The sequence below is a fragment of the Erpetoichthys calabaricus genome, chromosome 3, assembly GCF_900747795.2.
Source record: "Erpetoichthys calabaricus chromosome 3, fErpCal1.3, whole genome shotgun sequence".
Classification (NCBI taxonomy): Eukaryota; Metazoa; Chordata; class Cladistia; order Polypteriformes; family Polypteridae; genus Erpetoichthys; species Erpetoichthys calabaricus.
In genome coordinates this window covers 153,659,159-153,683,065 of record NC_041396.2, presented here as the reverse complement: position 1 = coordinate 153,683,065, position 23,907 = coordinate 153,659,159, and the positions used below count along the sequence as shown (strand labels likewise).

Genomic DNA, 23,907 nt, shown 5'->3' with positions numbered 1-23,907 from the left:
TAGTAGCTCCTGAGGACAGCATGTTAACAAAAGGAAAAAAGCTCATTGCAGTACACAAAATAAGATGTTTGCATGCTTATTTTTTTTAATATGCAGAGATCTCATCATACATCCATTTCCTGAAACTGCCTTTCATTATCATCATTATTGTCTATTTGACAGATGATGTTTCATGATCAGGAGAAATGTGCAATTGTACACGGTATTTATTACCTACAGTAAGAGGACAGTCAGATTAAGTGACTCATTGAGATTCACACAGTAAGCCAGTGTGGGAAACTAACTGGTAGCCTTATGGTTAATAGTGAACCCCACTAACCACTGTAGGTGCCAGAGAGGAAGGGCAGGCATCCTGGCCGGGATAAAGGAAGGATTCATAACTGTCCAGAAGGCCATAATGGAAGGATTGGGCAAACAGGCTCACTGGGAGCAGTTTATTCCCTCATACATCAGGTGGCAGTATTCCTCAGAGCTAAACCTGATCAGGACACCTGCATGGTAGCAGGGGAGTTGGAGTCCAGAGACGCAGCCATGTCTGGATCTTTGGGGACTATTACTGGGTGTGTTGGGTATGACTGTGTCTGCAGTTTAGGACTAAGTGGGGCCCCCGGGTAGTTACACCATCTGAAAGGTGTTCAAATCCTGACGTGGTGTGTGTGGAGTTTGCTTGTTCCCCTTATGCAATTCTAAATTGACCCAGTGTTACTGAGTGCCATTGTGTATTCTTCATGATGGACTTCTGCCCTACTCAAGACTGGTCATCACCATATACCAGATGTTGCGCTCAGAAACCCTGAACTTGACTGAGAGGATTTAGTAATGCATGAATGCCCTAGCAGTAACAATGAGCTGCCTGCTTTTCTGTTACTGATGTGTAAAGAGCTGCGGCCTATCATAACAGCATTTGACTGAAAGCTGTAGCCAGCCCTGGAAGAGATGCCTGTCTATCACCAGGCACAATCATACTCACATTAACATTCACTTACATTACAGCAGTATACAGTCGCCAATCAATCCAACACACCGGGACCTGCCTACATAACAAATGTAAGCCCTGGGCCACCAATTTGCCCCTTTACATGCATAAAATAACTGTTTACTCTGCCACACTGCATACATCAGTAGGATAAATCTAAAATAAAAACTGGTATGACAGATAGATAGATAGATAGATAGATAGATAGATAGATAGATAGATAGATAGATAGATAGATAGATAGATAGATAGATAGATAGATAGATAGATAGATAGATAGATAGATAGATAGATAGATAGATAGATAGACATTACTTCATTCAGTTATATGAACAAACCATTCATTGCTACTTCATTAGACAGTTAAACCATCACAGAGTTTGCTATTCAGTGTACTGCAGCACCTCCTGTGTCTTTTCTTTTTCTTGTTTTCTTATCTGGTACACAATCAGGCAGTCAGCTCCACCTCAACTGTCATTGTATATCAAGCATAACCAGATGTGTTTGGTATCAGGGGTTGTCCCAGACTATTACAAGTGCAGTTTTATGTGAGGCTCCACAGCACTGATTTTTGCTGCAGATGCTGTACATTCCAGAACCTGGATGGTGTTCATTTGTGAGCAAAATACACATGGGTAGTGCACACCCTAATAAAAAAAAATATTGTGTTTTTTTTTTATCTTTCTTCATATTTGGACAACAATACAACTAGGCAAATGCTACTTTAATTTTCATGAAATGCACATGGTTTTGTTTAATTTGTTATGTACCAATGCACTACATCTGCTTTATTTTAATATTGTGTTTAGAGTCTGATTGTGGCTTGGGGTGCATTTTTTAATTTATAGTTGTTTAGCCATATTGCAGACTGGTGCATACTTTATGATCGTTGGCAGTTGAAAACATTAGAATGATGAAAGGAGCAGTGGTATCTGAGTGTGCTTTTGATTTGGTTCACTGCAGACATTCCAAAATGAAGTAACCACCACGGACATCAATTTTCACAAGTCCTACAATGTTTTTACAATACAAATGACAAAGGATTCCTTCAGACCTGAGTAAACAGTTAGGGTCATCTTATATACATATAGAAATAGTGTATTTATATACTAACTGTATACACAGTATAAGTACTGTACCTACCATATATACAGTATATAATTACAATATCTGTACAATACACACACACATATACATGCAATTATCTATTCAGCCACTCATGTGACAGCAGCACAATTCATAAAATCATGAAGATACAGGTCAGGAGCTTCAGTTAATGTTCATTTCAAATTCCAGTATGGAGAAAAAAATGATCTCAGTGATTTTGAATCTGCCCAGACAGTTGATGCCAAAATGGCTGGCTTAATTACTTGTGGAACTGCTGATCTCCTGGAATTTTCACACACCAGTTGGCAGAGTTTACTCAGAATGATGCAAAAAATAAAAAAAAACCATCCAATGAGCAGCAGTTTTGTGGGCGGAAATACCTTGTTGATGAGAGAGGAAGGTGGAGAACAGCCAGACTGGTTCAAGCTGACAGAAAAGCTATGGTAACTCAGATTATTACTCTGTAAATCTGTGATAAACAGAAAACCATCTCAGAATTCAGAACCTCACTGAACCTAAGATGGATGGACTCCAATAGCAGGAGATCATATTAGATTCCACGCCTTCCAGCCAAGAACAAAAAGCTAAGGTTGCAGTGGGCACAGGCTCAATAAAACTGGACAGCTGAAGACTGGAAAAATGTAACCTGGTATGTTGAATCTTGGTTTCTACTGAGGCATGTAGATGGTAGGGTGAGAATTTGGACTTATCTTTGTGGTGAGATCGATAAACTTCAAAGTGAGTCAATAAAGGTAACCAGTAATAAAGTACAGGCTTTCCCCACAGTGTGCTAGGGATTTGGTGAGTTTTTCTGTGCTCTACTGTACTTTTGTTTCTGATTCCACCTTTAGATTTTTTTGGGCCTTGTGTGCTCTACAACACTTCAAGTACTTATGAAGCATTTTTGTGATTATAAATCAATTATTTTATAAAGATTCTACATGGAACTTTTTGTATCTATCCAGGGTTTTTGATAGGATTTCCCCCTGAAGTGGACATTTTTGGAAATGCATTTGGGACTTACATACTTTGGGTCTCATAGTCATAACACAAACAACAATGGGGATAACATAAAAGTTTTAAAATCTCAAACAGACTATTTCATCATGACTTTCATAACAAAACCATGGTTTTGTTTACCTTAATATTTTTGAATATTTTGAGAGTATTGTTTGGATGATTATTGTTATTTGTGAATAATGACGCCACATTTATTTTTATAGTTTCCTTTATGGCTCTCATTTGCCATGCTCTTCAAAAAAATGCCCAAGGCACAGTCGTATAAAGTGAAACATATTATCATCCTTTCTTTTCTCAATCTGTAATTTTACTGATCTCAAAAGCTGATAAAAAATGTAAAAAATGTATGCTTGCCCTTAGCTCTAAAATAAAAATACTATACATCCCAAAGCTTTACAGTAATGTTTGCTGTAATATTTACAAGGGAAGTCTCTGTGCTGCAGAGGAATGGTTTAAAATCCTGGCTCAGTCACTGTATGTGTGGATTCTTCACTTTCTTCTTTTGTCTGTGAGTTTGTTTTTTTTGCAGGTACTCTGGTTTTATTCCATATCTTAAAAACATGCAAGCTAATTCAGTTTTAGACTCTAATTTGGCCATGGAAAATAAATAAATAAATAAACTGGTCGTGCATGGGTGTGAGTTCGCCCTGTAATAGACCAGGCTTGGCTTCTGCCTTGCACCCAGGATTGACTTGACAGATTTTGGCTCTTGCAGTGCATTAAGCAATTTCAAAAATTAATGGATGGAAAAATGTTTGCAAAGTTTGTTTGATGTTATCCTGTCATTTTTTTATCTTTCTCTGGCAATACTTAGTATTTCATCTATCATATACTGAAAATATTATATATAAAGGGAATCTGAACATTTGTATACACATCTGTTATTTCTATACACATTCATTATTAACAGGCGCAAAGATAGATGCACTGCAGCGGACTTTTACTTAAAACAAGCTTCTCATAGGGTACATTTTACAACATGAATGCATGCAGACAGAATAATTCTGCTCATTACTTTCTGAGCAGAAAACCTATAATTTTAGGACCACACTAAATTACAAGGTCCAGGCATTCCTGCTTCTTATCTTTTAGATGACAGCTCAAGATATTATTTATGCTAGAAACAACAGATCAAAGGGGGAAAACATCTGACATTTTAGCCAATCAGGACCGGTGATGAGCTGTTTTTGAAAGTATCAAGGGCCAAAGCGATATTGTGAAATGAATGACAAAATAATACCACTCAGGCATGACAACTTCAACTTTTTTCTGGAATTTGCAAACAAAAAACAGTCTAGCATTGCAAGTCAGGTGGTTTAATAATAGTTACTCGGTATACAAAGAGTACAGCAAAGACCTAAATATCACAACATTTATTTGCAGTTGTTAAAATTGGTTGTGAAGATAGTTATTTGGGTATCAGTCCATTTAAAAGGGCTCAGCAAGGAGCCAGGTATTGTGCATTCCACATAAAACATAATCTTTTCTCTGTCCAAAAAAAAAACCTTTTTTATTTAGCCTCCTTGGAGTTAACACTGAGTGTCAAAATTCTACGTAAAAACAGTTAAGCCCGAGTGTCTCTCAGGTTAAGCCTTTATGATCTGAAGTACACCGATAAGTCTGAATAATGTTCAGGGCAGTATTCTGATGCCATCTAGTGGATGAAATAACATAATGCTGCAAAAACATCATGAATATGTATGTTTGTTTGTTTATATGTCTTTGGCAGCTCATCTATATTCATGAGTGGAGGGAAGCCTTCAACCAAAACACACAATGGCATAGAAACAAAAAGCACTGTTTACTAAGCAGCAACTGTCAATGTTTGTGTCAGTGGAAATGTGGAAGTCCCTAAGACTTACACTGTGGTAACCTACAATACCACAAGGGGTTGTGTCAATCAAGAGGATCAGGCACTGACATTTTACAGACTTGTATACAAGAAACATAAAAAATTTGGATGTGAATGTCCGTAGGAACCAAGTTACCCAAGCTATTCTGTAACATTTCAGTAATTATTTACTGCACTAATGCTGATCTTTCTGATCATAAAATAGGCCATTACGATAGCAATTGACAAGAAGAATTCATAATTAATTGCAGAATTATGATATCTGAGGGTTCCTCTAGAGTGTCTCTTTCATTTTGCACGATTTGGCTCAAAAACTAATAAGCACATTGTCATGTCAACATGGGCTTAAGTTATAGTTTGATATTTTTCCGTCCAGCCGTTTTAGCTCTAGACTGTCCTCAAGATACTCTGACACACATACACACACACACACACACACACACACACACACACACACACACACACACACACACACACACAGACAGAGATTTAGTCATTATCAAGATATCAACGTTTTCTGTATCAAGGGACCCTAAAACATTGAAATCCATCAAAAAACTGGAGTTTTAATTTTTTGACAAATCTAAAGCTTTCACTCCTCTCCCACAGATGACAAGTTATGTCGGGGGAGGGCGCAAAGCAAAAATATTATAAGAAAACTGTACAAAGAAAGTTCTACAGTCCCATTTGTGATGTTGGGCTGTGTGATGGCGACGTGTACTAAATTTGCATCAGTACAGCAGTGGGCAGCAGCTGAGACTAGACATACCTTTCAACATTTAGTGTTTATATGTTTCCTTTGTATGTAATAACATTTTTTTTTTTTTTTTAGGGTATTGGCTCGTTTTTCCAGGTGTAAACGTAATGCTAAGGTGGTCAAAGGAATACTCAATTCAAAAATTATATTTCTTTTTTTTTTGTTGATTACCCCTTGTATTTTGTTGTGAAGGCTGCTAAAAATTTGTTAATATCATGTTTTCATGCAGAATTGAGAGAGAGAAATTTATGACATAACAGAACTTAATGGTGTCCAGTGCTGTACAATGGCAAATTGACATGTAGGTCATGAAACATGAGTATTGTTAGTTTTTTTTTTTTTTTTTTCCATGAACATTTTATACACAGCACAGCACACATTGTACAGCACTAGACACCACTGAGTTATGTCATAAAATTAATTCTCTTGATTTTACAAGAAAACATGAATTTAAACATTTTTCTCATCATCCACTACAAAGCATGAGGGGTATGTAACATAAAATTTTCAAGTGGTGTATTCCTTTACGTTAGGTGTCTTTTAGTAGATTGCAGATGTTGCATTCTCCAATGGCTGACATTTCCCACAAAACTTAATTTCAGGTCACAAACAGTGAGTTAGTTACCTTCAACTTTTCATTGCAACTAATTATCAAATCAGAAGAGAATTTCTGACATTAATTACAGTTTCTCAATGTAGTAAAATGTACTTTATAGTATCAAAACTGTAATTAACCAAATCTAAGAAGGTGAATTCAGATAATTTAGAAAATTAAGTGTGTTTTGTCGGAGGACCAGGTAATTTACTTTCATTTACACGAGCACCTGCATGATGAAAACTGCTTGCTTTTTAAAAGCATGTACAGCATATGGGTAAAAGCAAGACTGAAGCAAGTGTCACAATAAGCACTACACATTTTGGCTTTATTTCATTTTGCAGAGATATTTTGATCCTCTGGCTAGGAAGAGTAGAAATTTGACAAATTATTCAATTAAAGCCAAGTAGCGGTTCATTATAAAGTGACTCTGCATGTATATTCTGCTACTTACAATGGGCTCAAGAACTCAATATGTGTGCCTAATCTGGACCACACAAAAAAAAAGTTCCCCACTAAATGAAAGTAAATAACATTAATAAGCAGACAAAAACAATGAGTAATGATTTTCAGTATGAGTCATCCTAGTTAATATAAAATCAGACAATAAAATAAAATGTTGTAAGCAACTGGCAATGTAAGCAGCATTTTTGACTGATAAAATGAATACTAAATCAAGTGGAACATATTCTGTGGTGTTGACAGTGATCTTATTACATGTGCTCACATGCACTGTTTGCTACAACTGAATGACACTAGGAAACAAAATTGCATTTGAAAAGACCACAATGTGCCACGGTCTCAATAAAATCTATGTGGTGAACGCCAATACGAACTTAAATGGCAAACAGATATGGGCTTAGCTTTCGAAGAGATTGACGGATTTATTCTATTACCATTGTAGCTTGCTGTTAGGTTCAATTTATGAAATGTGCAGTCCTTATCTCCAAAATAGTTTTATGAAACTAAAGCTATAAGAATGGTGACAAAATATAGCAATTAAGAAGAGGACCAAACAAGTACGTGCAAAGCTCGACCAACTACATCAGTCCACCTGACAAAATGTGTTATTTAAACAATAATAAATGTGAAAGAAATTAACTGGCCCGAACAAACCTTAGTCCCGACTTCCATAGTATTTATTTATTTATTGATTACAGTTTATAAAAAACAAATATGTAGACTGACAGATACCCTGATAAAGAATAATTTCAGTGTAGGCAACAGAATGTGTTTTTAATAAAAAAAACTGGAAAATGCCAGGTTTAGAATAAGGAGAAGAAAATATACATATTATAAGTGAGTTTCGGAGCTTGAAGGTGAACCTTATGAAAAAAGATTTAGGAAGCCTGGTGAGTAGACCCACTGTTGTCTAAAACCAGGCAAATGTCAGATAAGGCGCCTATCGTGTCTCTAGAGTAAACATCTATAAAGTATAGAATGCTGTGCTTGTATAATTTTAAATTTTACATCAAAAGAAGGACAAAGTATGAAAATGTCTGAAAACAACTAAGGAACAACATCTTGAAAAGAAGATGACTCTTTTTGGTCTAAGCAAACGCTTACTAAAAGTATGCCTTAAAGAAGCAAACAGTTCATATAAAACTAATTGTTAAATAGGGCACAGAGGCATAACGTGGTCTCCTGGTTAAGAAAAGGTGTTCTACAGGTATTGAAATATTTGTTTAAAGAGATCAAACTGTGTAAATACACCATTTTAAGTCTGCATTTGTTTTAGACATGCTAAGTCTAAAAAGAAAAGAAGGCATTGACAACATTTCCAGCTAAGGTCAGTATTACAGTAATCAGTTTGTAACAGGCAGTAGCGCAAAATCATTTCTTACCTGTGCATAATAGGGTGATGAAGACCTGATATTGTCCGGGTAGAAGCACCTGTGCAGAAGAAAAGAGATTGACAAATGAAATCCTCACACAGAATTGCTGCTCTCTGTAATGCCAGCCCATATTACATTGTGGTCACACAAGAGAACAACAATTAAAATGGTAATAACCGAAACCCTGTTCCGTTTACATCTGGGGTTCCTCTTGTCAGGAGTTTGCATGTTCGCTTAGTGTTCACTTCAGATCCTCTCACACTTTAGAAATTGTTAGGTTAAGTTTGGTAAAATGACACCTTTGAATTTATTGGGTGTTAGTGAGGGCAGGTGTTGGTGTATGATGGCATACTGGCTTTTCACTCAGTGTCAATTGGTTGTTTCCTACTAAGCTTTAAATCTCACAAAACAGACAGACTTGAGAAATTTCTGACTATTTTTGTACTTATTCTCTGTTTCATTCCTTAGATTTTGTTGCCTTGTAGTGATAATACCGCTTTTCAAAATAGCTCTAAAAACAATAAAACTTACACTTTCCAAATATTTATTTTGGACATTGAATGCTTCTGCTTTTATAATTTATTTTAAGTGTTAATCCTCCTCTTTTTCTCTGTTCAGGGACACTAATTATTAGTATTAGTACTTTATTATCTGATAGTTATGGGTGAAATGACATACATCAATTTACTGGACCCTTGCTTTTATTATTGGGTTCATGGGAAGCCACACTTGACCAAAGCAGAAATTAAACTTGGTTGGTACACCCATCCATCTCATGCCACACTTAACATTAGATACTGTATTATGCCAATTTAAAGTCACTGACAAATCTAAAGTTTCCAAAGAAAACTTACAAGGACATGGAAAGAATGTATAAATTCCACATAAACATTTACTAAATTGGGAAGGAGCCCCTGTGGTGGGCTGGCACCTTGCCCGGGGTTTGTTTCCTGTCTTGCGCCCTGTGTTGGCTGGGATTGGCTCCAGCAGACCCCCGTGACCCTGTAATTAGGATATACCGGGTTGGATAATGGATGGATGGATGGATGGATGGAAGGAGTCCTGATCCGTTGAGTTATAAGACAAAGGCCTAACTGTACAAGGACTCCTCATTGACCTGACAAAGGGTTTATTAATATATTTTGAATCACAGGCATAATTTCCATGGAGAACATACGTTTCTGAAAAAAAAATAAAAAATTTTAACGCACAAGGCATGCCCAACAGTAATAATGACCATGTGCAAAAACTCAAGGCTACACTTGCAGCCTCATGCACGCCTTCTTTCTCTGTAAATTATTGAAACTCGATGAAAGTCACCAGCTGTGATCCCCATTCACTTAGTAAGGAGCTGAAGCCACTTTATCTCAAAAAAGTTGAAGGGGATAACCTCCCGGCCCATTGATGAGGTGTGCTATTTATTAACTCACTGTAGTGACACCACTGAACTATGCAGTATGCTAAAGGTAAGTGATAATCGTATTTTCCAAAAGGTGCACTACTTAAACTGGAGAGTGGGTTTATGCTTTTAATTGTAGGGCAGCAAGTGACATGGACTAAGCTTTTATAGATGCCCTGCTACAATATATTATGCTGTGCAGTTTTATACTTGTACACACAAAGAGGAAACCAAAATTATATCAATAATCTACCTAAACAGAGTGAACATCCAATGACCCCAAAAGAAGTAAAGTTATGCTGAGTAATAATATTCTTGTCTCATCAGATTATGTATTTTTCTTAAACCATCTGAAATACAGTAAAGATTCTGAGTAAATGGATGGATAGAAAGTGTCTAATTTATCTAGCCTAATTTCACTTATGGCCTAACAAAACTATCACACCAACCCTTAATTACATCATATTGCTTCTTTTTTTGTTCAGAACTTTTCAAAGGCCTGTCACAAATAATCCAAAAGAACAGGAAAACAACCAGTCACTCCCATGTAGATTGGTCCCACACAACACAATAAGGGGTTTTAAATTTTAATATATAGCTCATCAATCACCTACATGGAGTGGTTTTGTAATTCTGCTTAAGCCAATCAAAAGTGTGTTATTCACACAGGAAGGGGAGCTTTCACCCATGCCATGTAACTAAAGAAAATGTCTTTAGGGTTCTTCAAGAAATTAGATCACTTAAAAAAATGTTTGCACAAAACAGTCTGTAGAATTTCAAAAAACAACCGGAAGCTGAAAGCTGTTTATTTAAGTACAATTGATGGGTCCTACAGTGTGTTTTACATTGCACCTAATAAATCTTTATTTTGCCTTCCTGAATGATGCCATTATCATCTTGCTTCCTCTGCCACTTCCACAGTCATTCATTTTAAAAGGTAGCCTGCGGATGCTTCAGATTACCACAGAGCAAAATACTGAGTCCGACCCAAACGTGCTCCTTATATGCTGCCTGTGATGGAATTCCTCACAGATCCCCTGCTGCTATGAAAGCAGAAAAAGACTATAAAGGCTCAAGCATTTTAATACACAAAATATAAAAATATAAGCTTCATCCTGGAATGTGTGAAAGGAAAGATATCTAACTGTACCCTGGGGAAAAGGCAATGAAAATGCAACACAAGTCCTTCATTTATAGTTGTTACTTACTCAGCTCAATTTTCTGAAGGCTCTAAAAATTTCATACATTTTGAATTGTATAAAAATTAACAGAAGAAGACTTTAGTTTCCTTAATCAGCACAATGTTCCTAATTTGGCTTTTTTCCTCCTATCCTCTAAGTCTTATGCCTTTCTACGGCCCTGTCCAGCTCTCCTTCTATAAAGGCCCATATTCTGGTATCTCTCCATGCTCTTGACACTGTGCTGGGAGACACAGCTAACCTTCTTGTGAGAGCATATAACTGGACACATTGATAACCCTGAAGCTTAATTGACTTGGTGTCGACTATGATGACTAAGTGTTCCTTTAACTTTTTGACTGCATATATATATATATATATATATACTACGGGGCTTCACCCCATGCTTGCTTCGCTTGCCAACCCCCCAGGGTTGCACTATGCACCAGGATTTCACTTTCACCAAACAACAAATCTTTTAAATCTTGCGGATACACCTCTTCTTTGGGAAGAAACACTACTTTTCCCTGATGGCAACACAAATTAGATGATCTACAAGTCTCCGACTTAAAGTTTAAATCCGAAAACAATATATTCGATCTCTTTTCACTGCTCCATTATTTCACTGAGTAATAATTTCCGTTTGTTTGCTCTAATGCGTTCTTAACTATAATTTTTTTGAGACTTTCAAATTTTAGACCTTTCATTATCTCTAACCTGCTCGGCATGTGTATCGTGCCAACGTTTTTGAACCTCTTTACGACATTCTACTTTGTCATCTACTCTTTGTCTTTTATTTCCGGCTCAGGGCGTGATTAAATCTGTTGGCACAAAGTCTCATGGGACATGAAAGTATCTCTCTGAAAAAGTCACGTCTCGTCCCAGGATAAAAAGACTCGTCTCATCCCAGGATTTTTTTATTATAATATATATATATATATATATATATATATATATATATATATATATATATATATATATATATATATATATATATATATATTTATTGTCAGCCATGTGCGAGTAGGCCAGGGAGTGGCGGGGTGTACTAAACCTTCTTCTGTTGTCTTAGCAGACCAGCTGCGGGAAAACCTGTCTGACCCATCCTTGAAGACGTCACTTTCTAGTTCCGGTGCTTGAAACAATCTCACTTCCGGTTCCAGTGCCTAGACTGAGACCACTTCCGGTTCCGGCAACTATGATGGTATCAGAAGAAAGTCACTTCTGGTTCCCTTACGTCACTTCCGGTCTTCCCACTTAAAACCGCCATCTTCCCAAACTACAATCAGTTCATGTCTGGACTCCAACCATGACACTTCTTTGTACCAAATCAACCCATTTGCAGCCAGGGATAATATATGGGTGGCTGCCCCAAAACTTTTTAAGTTTATAAGTTGCATGGTGCCAGGAGTTTGATAGAGCAATCCTATTTGGGTTCTTGACTGCTGCCGGAAGGCTCTGCCGGGAGAACACCTCCCAGTTTTGTGGAGCTTCTGCCTGGCCTGGAAGTGCTTTATTCACGCTATAGCACCAGAAGTACTTACTCCATAGTCTGGCACAAAAAGGAGCGCATCTGCCTCATTTGAAGAATTGGAATCGGGAAGAATGGTTTCAGAATTATACAAAAAGGCCTTCTTCAGGGAACATGTAAAGAGCTGTTCTACAGCAATGGAAGTTAATTAAGCCTGGAAAGTAGTAAACAATTCCTGTCGCTCAGTCGTAAGTTTTTTTGATTGAATTGTTGAAACAAGCTTTGTTGCTACACTATCTGAAGCATTATATGGACAACATTGAACAGTATTTTGCTATCATAACAGTGAGAAAAAAGCAGTTAGAAGACCATTACAACCCAACTAAACTGTGAAGAGAAGACTTTGAACTACAGGTTTGACAGGTCGGGTGACCGGAAGAAAGCCACTGCTAAAGTGGTCAAACTTAATTACAACATCCATCCATTTTTCAACCCGCTGAATCCAAACACAGGGTCACGGGGGTCTGCTGGAGCCAATCCCAGCCAACACAGGACGCAAGGCAGGGAACCAGTCCCGGGCAGGGCGCCAGCCCACCACAGTACAACATCCCCATTTTTCATTTTTTAAATACATGTATATACAGTTTAATGTCTTGACTTCTGATTCTGTTGTGGCTTTGGGTCTGCCAAACTGGTTCCTATCAGAGTCCCTTCCGGTTACCAGGTTCCTTCTGATGGTGTAGGAAACTGTACTTACTCACACCTTGGATTTCTTTACAGTTTTGTTAAAGGAAAAATCTAATGTTCTTCTTTTTTAATTCCCTTATTCTCACCATGATAATAGCAATATATTACTTCCTACAATGCAATATTACTTCAGAGAGTGCAGCAAAGCAGTTCTTTTTCCAATGCTGCTTTTACACAGACTGTCATAAATATGACTTGGATTCTAAAATTTTTTTGCTTGCTTAAGAAACTTTTCTCATTTCAAAAGTAACATTTCCTAGAGTCCCTTGAGGATTATTGTTTCATCTTTGTTTCTTCACTAACTTAAATAGTGAATTAAAAAGAATTATTTATTTATCATTTACCATTTAACTGCCATGCCATTTTGAACTTTAGATGTGCACCACCATTTTGAACACAGGCCACCAAGATGTAACTACTGGTTGTTGGGGGTGCAAACAGGAAGTCACACTACACTGACCTCATTAACTGCAACAGTATTTAAACCCCCTCAGATGCACAAACCAGTGTGTTTCTTCGTGCCGGTCCCAAGCCCAGATAAATGGGGAGGGTTACATCAGGAGGGGCATCCGGTGTAAAATTTTGCCAAATCAATATGCGGACAACAATACAAATTTCCATACCGGATCGGTCGAGCCCCAGGTTAACAATGACCGCCACCAGTACTGTTAGCCAACAGGGTGCTGGTGGAAATTGGCCTACTTTTGGCCGAAGAAGAAGAAGGAGAAGAAGAGGGGGGAGATGTGTCCGGAGGCAGGAGGAGAGGAGGAAAGTAAAGAGAGTGGAACTGAGGGTAGGAACGTTGAATGCTGGCAGTATGAGAGAATTAGCAGATATGATGGAGAGAAGGAAGGTTGATATATTGTGCGTGCAAGAGGCTAAATGGAAGGGGAGTAAGGCCAGGTGGATTGAAGGTGGATTCAAATTGTTCTATCATACATGTGTGTAAATGAGAGGGAGGTCAGTGGAATGGTGAGGACGCAGGGAGTAGAGTTGGCAAAGGTGGATGAGTTTAAAGACTTGGGATCAACAGTACAGAGTAATGGGGATTGTGGAAGAGAGGTGAAGAAGAGAGTGCAGGCAGGGTAGAATGGGTGGAGAAGAGTGTCAGGAGTAATTTGTGACAGACGGATATCAGCAAGAGTGAAAGGGAAGGTCTACAGGACGGTTGTGAGACCAGCTATGTTATATGGGTTGGAGACGGTGGCACTGACCAGAAAGCAGGAGACAGAGTTGGAGGTATCAGAGTTAAAGATGCTAAGATTTGCACTGGGTGTGACGAGGATGCCAAAGCCACCCAGCACATCAGGAAACACACACACAATACTGAAGCACTTGACATTGTGTGGATAGCACAATCACAAACAGGGATACAACCCCAAGATAACTCACAGACATTGTGTCTGCTGCAACCTGCAATCACATCCTTGCAACTCTAAACGACCCCCTTAAAAACTTTATCTTTAAACAGAGACTACTGTGGCATTATGGGAAGTTAGTTATTTTCTGCAATCAGCTTCCATTCCTTAAAAGAGTGTTGCTGTTCTCTTTCTTTCCCTCTATCCCTTTCTCTCTCTTTTCATATATAAAGAAGATGCATTTTAATTTTATTAAATCAAAGAAAGCAGAAACAGAGTCAAGCTTTATTGAAGAGTATTTTTTCTCCACATATCAGTATATACAGTACATAGACATTCTGCAATGAGAGAGCCAATATCATAGCCAGAAATCCAATGTGTGATCATAACTGATTTAAACTATATATTGTATGAGCACGCTGGTTAAATCTGAAGATCACACTACAATAAGTGGCTCATCAGCTTTCATAGAGTTAATAAAATCACCATAACTTAGGTTGGGATGAAAAGGATAACATACACTATCCATGCAGAGTAACAGGCAAGGATTAGAACCCAATTTCTTGGATGTGTGAGGCAGCCGCACTAACCACTATGCCACCACAGCACTCTCTATTTGTATGTTATCATTTTTATCATTTTAATTTTGCCTGGTTTTGATTTAGCAAGGAGTGAATTTCTCACGTCTCCTGCCAGAAAAACCAGACATTTTATAGCCTCCTGAAATGTTTGGCTGGGTACTTGGACAGCATTAAGTCTCTAGCTCCTGCATTACGTTAATGATTATGCCTCAGGTACTAACATGCTGTTTATATCTAAAAAGTTAAACTTGCTTAATTAAGTTTACACATACATTTTTAATGCCTCTGAATTAAAACAGGTTCCTTTCCAAAATATTTATTGAATCATTTGATGGCAAAAGCCACTGGCAAAACAAGGATTTTTTTAAAATCTCATTTTTAATTTTCTCTTGTTGGGCTGTGTAGAAAAGTTTAAAATTGACAGCATTGCATATACAGTGGATTCAGAAAGCATTCATACCTTTCACTTTTATTCACATTTTACTACATGCCTGTAGACACACCTTCTGCTAAAATCATTTAAACTAATTTTTCACCACATCAAGCAGCAATCAGGACACCAGAATGATAAAGCATAAAAGGATTTAAGAAGTTTTTGCAAGATTATTAAAAATAAAAAACCCTGAAATATCCCATTGACACAAGTATAGAGACTTTTTGCTATGACAATTGAAATCTGGCTCAAGTGAATCCTATTCTATTGGTCATCACTTAGATATTTCTACACCTTGTTTGGTGTCCATCTGTGGTCTATTCAATTGATTGGTCATAGTTAGAAAAGGCACACACCTGTCTATAGAAAATCCCACAGTTGACAATGTGTATAGGAGCAAAAAGCAAGTCTTGAGGTCGAAGTTATTGCTTGCTGAGCTTAAAGACAGGATTGTGTCAAGGCACGGATCTAGGGAAGGCTACAAAAAATTATGTTTAATACTGAAGGTTCCCAGTAGCACAGTGGCCTTTTTAATTCTTAAATGGAAGAACTCTGAAATAACTATGATTCTTGCTAGAGCTGGCCACTGGTCAAACTGAGCAATCATGGAAGAAATGCCTTAGTACAAGTGGTGATCAGAAATCCACTGATAACTCTGACTAAGCTTCAGAGGACTTGTATAGAGATGGGAGAAACTTCCAGGAGGACAACCATCACTGCAACACTCCACTGATCTTGGCTTTATGAAGAATGAACCGACAGAAGCCTTTCTTCAGTTAAAAAAAAAAATCGAAGTCCATTTGGAGTTTGCAAAAAGGCAGTTAAAGGACTCTTAAGACTATGTAAAACAAGATTCTCTGGTCTGATGATATAAAGATTAACATCATGCCCGGAGGAAACCAGGCACTGTTGAATACCTCTGCAATATAATTACAGTGGTGAAGCATAGTGGTGTCAGGATCATGCTGTGTTTTTCAGCAGCAGGACTTGGTGGACTAGACAGGGTTAAGGGAAAGCAAAAAGGAGCAAAGTACAGAGATTCCCATAAAGAAAACCTGCTTCAGAGGACTGGGTCAAAGGTTGGCCTTCCAAAAGGGCAGTTCCACAGATGAGCATCACTGGATCATCCCCTGAGCTCTTCTGAAGTATGTACAACCACTCCAGGTTGACAGCGGGCACTGGTGCTAACCTTCTCCATTTCTATTCCCTCCACAGTGCTGGGAAGACATCCAGTGAGGGCAGTTGACTGTTCCGGAACCCCAGCTATATACACCATGGTTTTTGGAGGGATACTCAATACAAAAGCACACCACAGGATGAAGCTCCTTCCCACTGTGACTAAAGCAGGCCTTGTTAGCTGAGAAAGGTTCCCTAAGCAAGGAAACCCTTATTTGCATTTGTTTTGGCACCATCAAGGGCACCTTTTATTTATAATTTTCTTGTGATTAAATGGGGACAACTGGGTTGGCACCCCAACCTTTCAACTTGTGGACCTGCAATCCTTCTATTGACCATGACAAGGAGAGGCTTAGGAACATCTCTGGGAATGTATTTGAAATACACAGCCAGATCCCAGACTTGAACCCAGCTGAACATCTCTGGAGAGACCTGAAGATAGCTGTCCACCAATGGTCTCCATCTCTCTCAGATGATCTGCAGAAAGAATGGCAGAAAATTTCCAAATCCAGATGGGCAAAGCTTGTCATGTCATATCCAAGAAGACTCCAGGCTGGAATTGTGCCAAAGGGGCTTCAATTAAGTATTATGTAAAGGGTCTGCATACTTGTGCCAAAGTGATATTTCAGATTTTATTTTTAATAATTTCACAAAAGTTTCTAAAATATTGTTTTCCCTTTCTTATTCAGGGGTATTCTGTGTTACCTGATGACCAGAAAAAATTAATTTTAAAACAAGAGTGACACATAGCAAAATGTGAAAAAGATAAAGGGGTCTGAATACTTTCTGAATCCGTGGTATATGTGTGTGTGTTTCTTCCATAGTATATTTGGACCCTAAATGCATTTTGATTTACAAATGACTACATACTGTGTTGCAGAATTATTGCTTTTATTTTATCAAGTGCACCACTTTGTGACTTCTTGCTGTCCTAGACCGGCCAGGCACTGAGCAGTATTGGCAAATATGGGGCTTTAAAGACAGATAATCTATGAGGCTGACATTATCAAAAGTAAAAATACATAAATGGCTACCTCCCATTAATTTCACTCCTGATGATATCTTTTGCCCACTCATGTTGACTTAAACCTGACCAAATAAATGTGTTACTGAACTAATATGAGATAAGATGACTCTAATATGCGGGTACTTTGATTTCTTTCATTGCTTATTTTTAAAATGAAATAAAGATTGTGAGCACAGTGAATAAAAAAATGTAGTCATAATTGTGTCAAGTACCAAAGAAATCACACTTAATTGTGGCCATTTTGTGTTTTGAAAGACACATCAGGGTTAATTAACAACTGCTTGTATTATGGGGTGTGTTCTCTTATCCAACCTGTTTTTCAAGTTTTTTATTAATTTTTAGGCCCAGACAAGCCTATGTGTGTTATTTAAAAAGTGTTTTGTTTTCTGACTGCTAGCATTTTTTTTTAGTTCAGCATTATATGCAATGTGTCTTAAAAAACAGCAAAAATGGGGTCTTTATTAGCCTGCTGTAAATGTTCATTACAGATCCCTTCTCCACCAGAAGCAATTCAATAACAGCCCATTGTTTAAATCCTGTGTCAATGCACGATGCTTTTTGGAGGGCAAACTGAGCATGTGTGTGAAAATAGATTGATTAAAGGCACTGCAGAAGTAAGCAACATATTGGAAGTTGAGCACCAAATAATTTGCAGACATATCCTGTTCATTTTGACTTAAGAACAGTGAATCTTGTTAAATTATTTGGTTAACTGTCAATCCTAAGACATTCAAAAAATCGTAATCATATCACACTATGCATATTGAACCATGTGGTCCATCATTTTGTTCCTGTGTGTCAACATTCAGGCCAAATTTAACTACCTAAATGAATAACAAAATCAACAATTAAATAAACAAATAAATATGAGGCGGTCATCTCTTTTGCTAAGTCACCTAAAAAATGATTGTCATTGATGTCTGAAACTATATAGCAGAAATGTACATTTAGTGAGGAAATAAATGTCTAGGCTTTATATCTTGGATAGTATAAACAGCAAAACGTAGCACAATCGTTAAGGTTGTGAGAGTGTGTGCACTAATTTAGATAGTAACATTATACCACCAAGTGCCATCTGCCCAGATGCTCTGCGCATCTTTCCTGCTGAGTCATGTACAGTATGCTGTTGACATTCACAGAAGTGGTTTGAGCCTTCAATCAGATACAGAAATAGTCCATGAGTCAGGGAAGTAGGCAGAGAAAGGGCATGACGTCAAACTACCAGGAGGATAAACTCTCTAAAAGCAAGTCCTCATCTAGTAAGTGACTGAATGCGTATGTTTGATTAAATAATAAAAGGATAAATGCCAGACAATTTCTAAGCACCAGTTAGGAAAGGCATCTTCAATATACCAGTAAAAAAGACAAACCAAGAAAGGAATTCAATTAATTACACAGACAAAACTTGTTATGAAAACTCACTGCTAACAGGTAAGAACACTGCCCACACCTCAACTGTTATGCACTAGCCATCCGTCCACCTGTTAATCCCCTTCTTCTCTTCAGGACTGCTGGAAGCTTTAGCTGGTAACACTGGTGGGAATCAGCCTTGGATGGGGTGCCATCCCATTGCATATTCACACACACACACAGTCACTCATATATTATTATAATAATCATGACTTTAATCATTTTGTCATGTCATTTTGTCACCTGTTTAACTCTGAGCAGGGTCAAAGGCGAGTTGGAGTCTATCCTAGGTAGCATAGGGTACAAGGCAGGAACAAACTCTGCATAGGATGCCAGTCCATCACAGGCAAAACACACACACACAGAGCAAACCCAATTTAGCACTGCCAATTTACCTAACATGCATGTCTTTGGATAGTGGTGTGAAACCCACGCAGAAACTGGGAGAACATGCCAACGCTACGTAGGGATGACCTAGGAAGTGAACCCTCTTCTCCTTTCTCTGAGACAGCAGCGCCATTGTGTTCCACCCTTAATCATCTTTTACTATAACAAATTATTCAATATTATTTTACTCTTTATTAGTTACTATTATTTTACTTACTATTATTAAAATCTTTGTTTATCAATCAGATTACAAAGAGGCAGGAAAAAAAGTCTGAATTAAATAGAACAGAAATTGTTGACTTCACCAACCTTCAGCTCCCAGTTTAGCCGCAATTTATGTATTTCAAGTATATTTAATTTATGAACTATTATATTTATACTGTATCAGCTTCATTTTTCAGTCACGGCTATTCTTAACCCAGAGCAGTCTTTGTGCTAATCAAGTAAATTTTGAATCAAAACTATTTAAGTATTTGTAATCCATTTAAGAAACTTGTTTTTCCAAATGTGGTTCTATCTAGTAGTAAGGTATTGTACCGTGTTAGCCATTATGGATACAATGAGAAGTCAAGCAAAATGACCCCTTTTATTGGCTAACTGAACAAATTACAATATGAAAGCTGAAGAAAGGGCCTGAGCGGTACTTGTGTACTAAACGGACGGCAGTGTAACCTCCCCAACGGAGCCCAACACTAGAATGGGTAGAGGGAATCCTTAAATTTCTATATCTTTTTTTTATCCCAATAAATATGTTATGAATTCGTCAAAACACTTCTGTTTTCCTTTGTCCTTAATAAAGTATCTATCTATTTATCTTGTCATGCCGTCTGTCCGTTTAGTACACAAGTACCGCCTGAGCTACCTTGAAGCCTTGCCTATTGTAATCTGTTCAGTTAGCCAATAAAAGGTGTCATTTTGCTTGATTTCTCATTACTGTATATGTGGTTGTATAAATTAGATAGTTTTCACAAGGAAAGATAGTATATAAGTGGCAGGTGATATAAAACATGTGACCTTTTAATCCATCCATTCATTTTCTTTACCTGCTTATCCAGGGCAGGTTTGCAGAGAAGCTGGAACAAACATTGGGCACAAGGCACACAAACACACTATATCTCCAATTCACACATGGGGAGAACATGCAAACGCCACACAGTGACCTGAAATGCTGCTCACCTCATTATTTAGTATGGAATTAACAGCAAAATAAGAAGGTTAAAGTAATCATTTTGGCTCAATTTAGCATCAGAGTTGTTATATATTGATTTTAAAAATACATCCCTCTTGTTAACAATAAAAGGAATTTTAGAAAATAAACTTTTTTTATTGACATATTTTTGAAGTACTGTATATACAATTAGGACGGACTGATTTTGATTAAATGAAGTGAACATGACAGATACGTAGGACTACTGTGGTAAGCCACAGTATCAATAATTGATGCCAAGAACACATTTTAAAGGGAACACTAAGTTTAAAATCAGTGGTTTGAATCCCAGCACCCTCTCCATCTATGTGTGTTTGAATGCGTTCTCTGTGCTCACATGGGATTTTTCTCAGTGGAACTCCTATTTCCTCTCTCATCCCAAAGACAAATGCATGTTTTAAGTTGATGGCTGACTGAATTGAGTCTTTGTACCAGGGAATGTGTGTGTGCCTGAGTGTGCACTGTGAAGGAATGATACCCCATTCGGGTTTATTTCCTGCCTTGCTCAATGATGGATGGGTTCCAGGACTGGTTTTTAAAAAATGGATGAATATCACTTGTTGCACAGTGGTAGCGCTGTTACCTTACTGTAAGTAGACTAGGGTTTGTGTCCCTGTCCTCCCAGAGTGGATTTTGCATGTTCTCCCTCCAGGTGCTCCGGTACCCTCCCAAAGTCCAAAGACATGCAAGTTAGGTGGATTGGCAATACTAAATTGACCCTAGTGTGTGGTTGGGTATGTGTGTGCATTCGCCCTGTATTGGACTTGAACCCTGTCCATGGTTTGTTCCTGCCTTGCGCCTTCTGCTAGGTGGGATAGGCCCTGGCACCAACCGTGACCCTATTCAGGACTGAAAGGGTTAGAAAATAAATGACTAACTTGTTGAACTCTAACATTTTTCTTCCATCGATTTTTAAAACCCATTAAATTCAATTCAGAGTCATGGGAAACCTTATTGACAGGAATAAACCTTGGACAGGACACCAGGACATATGCACACCATGCAGGGCTAGTTTAGAGACCCCAGTCAATCTAACACACTTACCTAATGGAGTATCCAGGGAAAAGCCCACATAAACACAGGGAGAGCATGCAAACCTCTTTCAGACAGACAGACAATGTCTGTCTGTGCTAAACATTTTCAATTAATGGTAAGAATTTACCAATATTACTTTAGTTACTGAGGAAAAAAAAAACAAAAAAAGTTCTTTACTGATTTCTCCCCTATCTTATAATCCATTCAATCTACAAATGTTACTGTTCTGGAAGAAAACTAATTTGTGGAATGTGCTGTTTTACACACAGTAGACACTCAAACCCTGACAGCAGATGGTGCACTTCCAACAGGCAGCACAGCCATCTGGTGTCCCTGTCTTAATTGAACAAACAGGAAACTGAAAAAGGGCAAAGTTCACATCAGTTTGCTCCACCTGCCATGTCCTGAGGGTTTGAAGATCAGATAATAAATTTGCCTTTTTCTGTAGAGAATGCCAACTGAGAACATACGGAAACCAAATGGATCGTTCATGAGTTCTTACTGTGAAAATTCAGATAGAGAATACAGGATCCAGGAACAGAAGAGAGTCATGATGCTTGCATACTATTATTTGTCAGCTTAAAACTTCATTGAATTACATGGATTTACTTATTTTTTTAATTATATCGATGGGATACTGGGGTTACTTTCAACTTACAGTATGTCCAGTGGTGCTGGGAAAAAACCACTAGCTGCCTATGACACTGGTCCTGAATAAGCATGTTAGAAATTGGCTAAATGGACACTATATTTAACACTTTCAGCCATCCATCATTCTATCAATTTCCAAACCCACTTATTTAGTTAAAACAAAATAACAAAGATCTGCAAAAAAGTAACCAATTGTTATCGCTAACATCAGTGCATGACACATTTCACATCATATTTGACTGAACAGGCAAGAAAACTATTTCTTTTCTTAAAAAAAGAAAACTTTTTGCTTACCCAGTTGTTGATCTGGATTGGGAGAATCTTCTTGACCCCTGAGATGGATAGAGAAATACACATTTTAAGGGGATGCAAGTTAAGAGTGCATATACATCAAAAATGAGTTGCAATGATTATGTTTTATATGTCTGGTACAAAAGAGGCACTGAACCACATCACATTTCCTTAAGATTTTTTATCAATTAAGAAACTGTGAGCACAATTATTTCATCATACACTTAATCCTCATCCTCTAAGAGCTATACTTTAAAACTAAACCTGTCTTTGGTTTGAAAGTTTTATGTACAATGCATTTCTCCCATCCACCCATCTATATGCCCATCCACTTGTGCTTTTTGTAATCCAGTTCCAGGTTGGTGGAAATTGATTTTTTTGCTTCAGTTAAATTTTTGTCAGTCATTTATTGAGTAATAGACCACATGGGTTGGCTGGTATACAGAATGGATGGTTTCTTACCTGGCCGGAAGACCCTTTTAATGGAAGGATGTTGGTGAATGGGCATCTTGATCAGTTTGGTTAGTGGTGTAGGACGCCATTATAATGGATGGACAGGGGGAGACTGCTTCCCAGGGCCACGTGCTTCCCCAATACAGTGGTGCCTCTGATGTGCATGTGCAGGGCTGCATGGAAGTTGTAGTTTTGTTTGGCAGCCCTGATGGGGTCCTCAGGTGTTGCTACAGGGAGCTGCTGGAGGCAAGCTTAACATGGAAGTGCTTTATGATGCATGCAAAGTGAAGGCACTAGAAGTACTCCCAGGTCCGGTATAAAGGAAGCTGCTCTGCTTCACGCAGGGAGTCAGGGGAATAGTTGAATGAAGCTCACCCTGGAGGAGTTGTAGAGTGTATCTAAGGTACTTGTGCCAATAAATCTATTTATTGGCATCTGGGGGGAGACGTGCCCTGAGAGTGGAACTGAGGGTAGGAACTTTGAATGTTGGCAGTATGACTGGTAAGGGGAGAGAGTTAGCAGATATGATGGAGAGAAGGAAGGTTGATATATTGTGCGTGCAAGAGACTAAATGGAAGGGGAGTAAGGCCAGGTGGATTGGAGGTGGATTCAAATTGTTCTTTCATGGTGTGGATGGGAGGAGAAATGGGGTAGGAGTTATCCTGAAGGAACAGTATGTCAGGAGTGTTTTGGAGGTGAAAAGAGTGTCAGGCAGAGTAATGATTATGAAGCTGGAAATTGGAGGTGTGATGATGAATGTTGTTAGTGCATATGCACCGCAAGTTGGGTGTGCAATGGGTGAGAAAGAAGATTTTTGGAGTGAGTTGGATGAAGTGATGAACAGTGTACTCAAGGGACAGAAAGTGGTGATTGGAGCGGATTTCAATGGGCATGTAGATGAAGGGAACAGTGGAGATGAGAAGGTGATGGGTAGGTATGGTGTCAAGGAGAGGAATGAAGA

At 38.1% G+C, this 23,907-nt stretch overlaps 1 protein-coding gene across 3 annotated transcripts in view; it reads right to left on the bottom strand.

The window, feature by feature from the left end:
- ipcef1 (interaction protein for cytohesin exchange factors 1) overlaps nt 1-23,907 on the bottom strand; it is a 315,976-nt gene that overhangs the window by 133,994 nt on the left and 158,075 nt on the right. For all 3 annotated transcript variants that reach the window (XM_028797427.2, XM_028797428.2, XM_051925198.1), the window contains exons 14-15: nt 22,497-22,534; nt 8,152-8,200 (exon numbers count right to left, since the gene is read on the bottom strand). In XM_028797427.2, the coding sequence (XP_028653260.1) occupies nt 8,152-8,200; nt 22,497-22,534 (87 nt within the window). The remainder of the gene's footprint in view (nt 1-8,151; nt 8,201-22,496; nt 22,535-23,907) is intronic.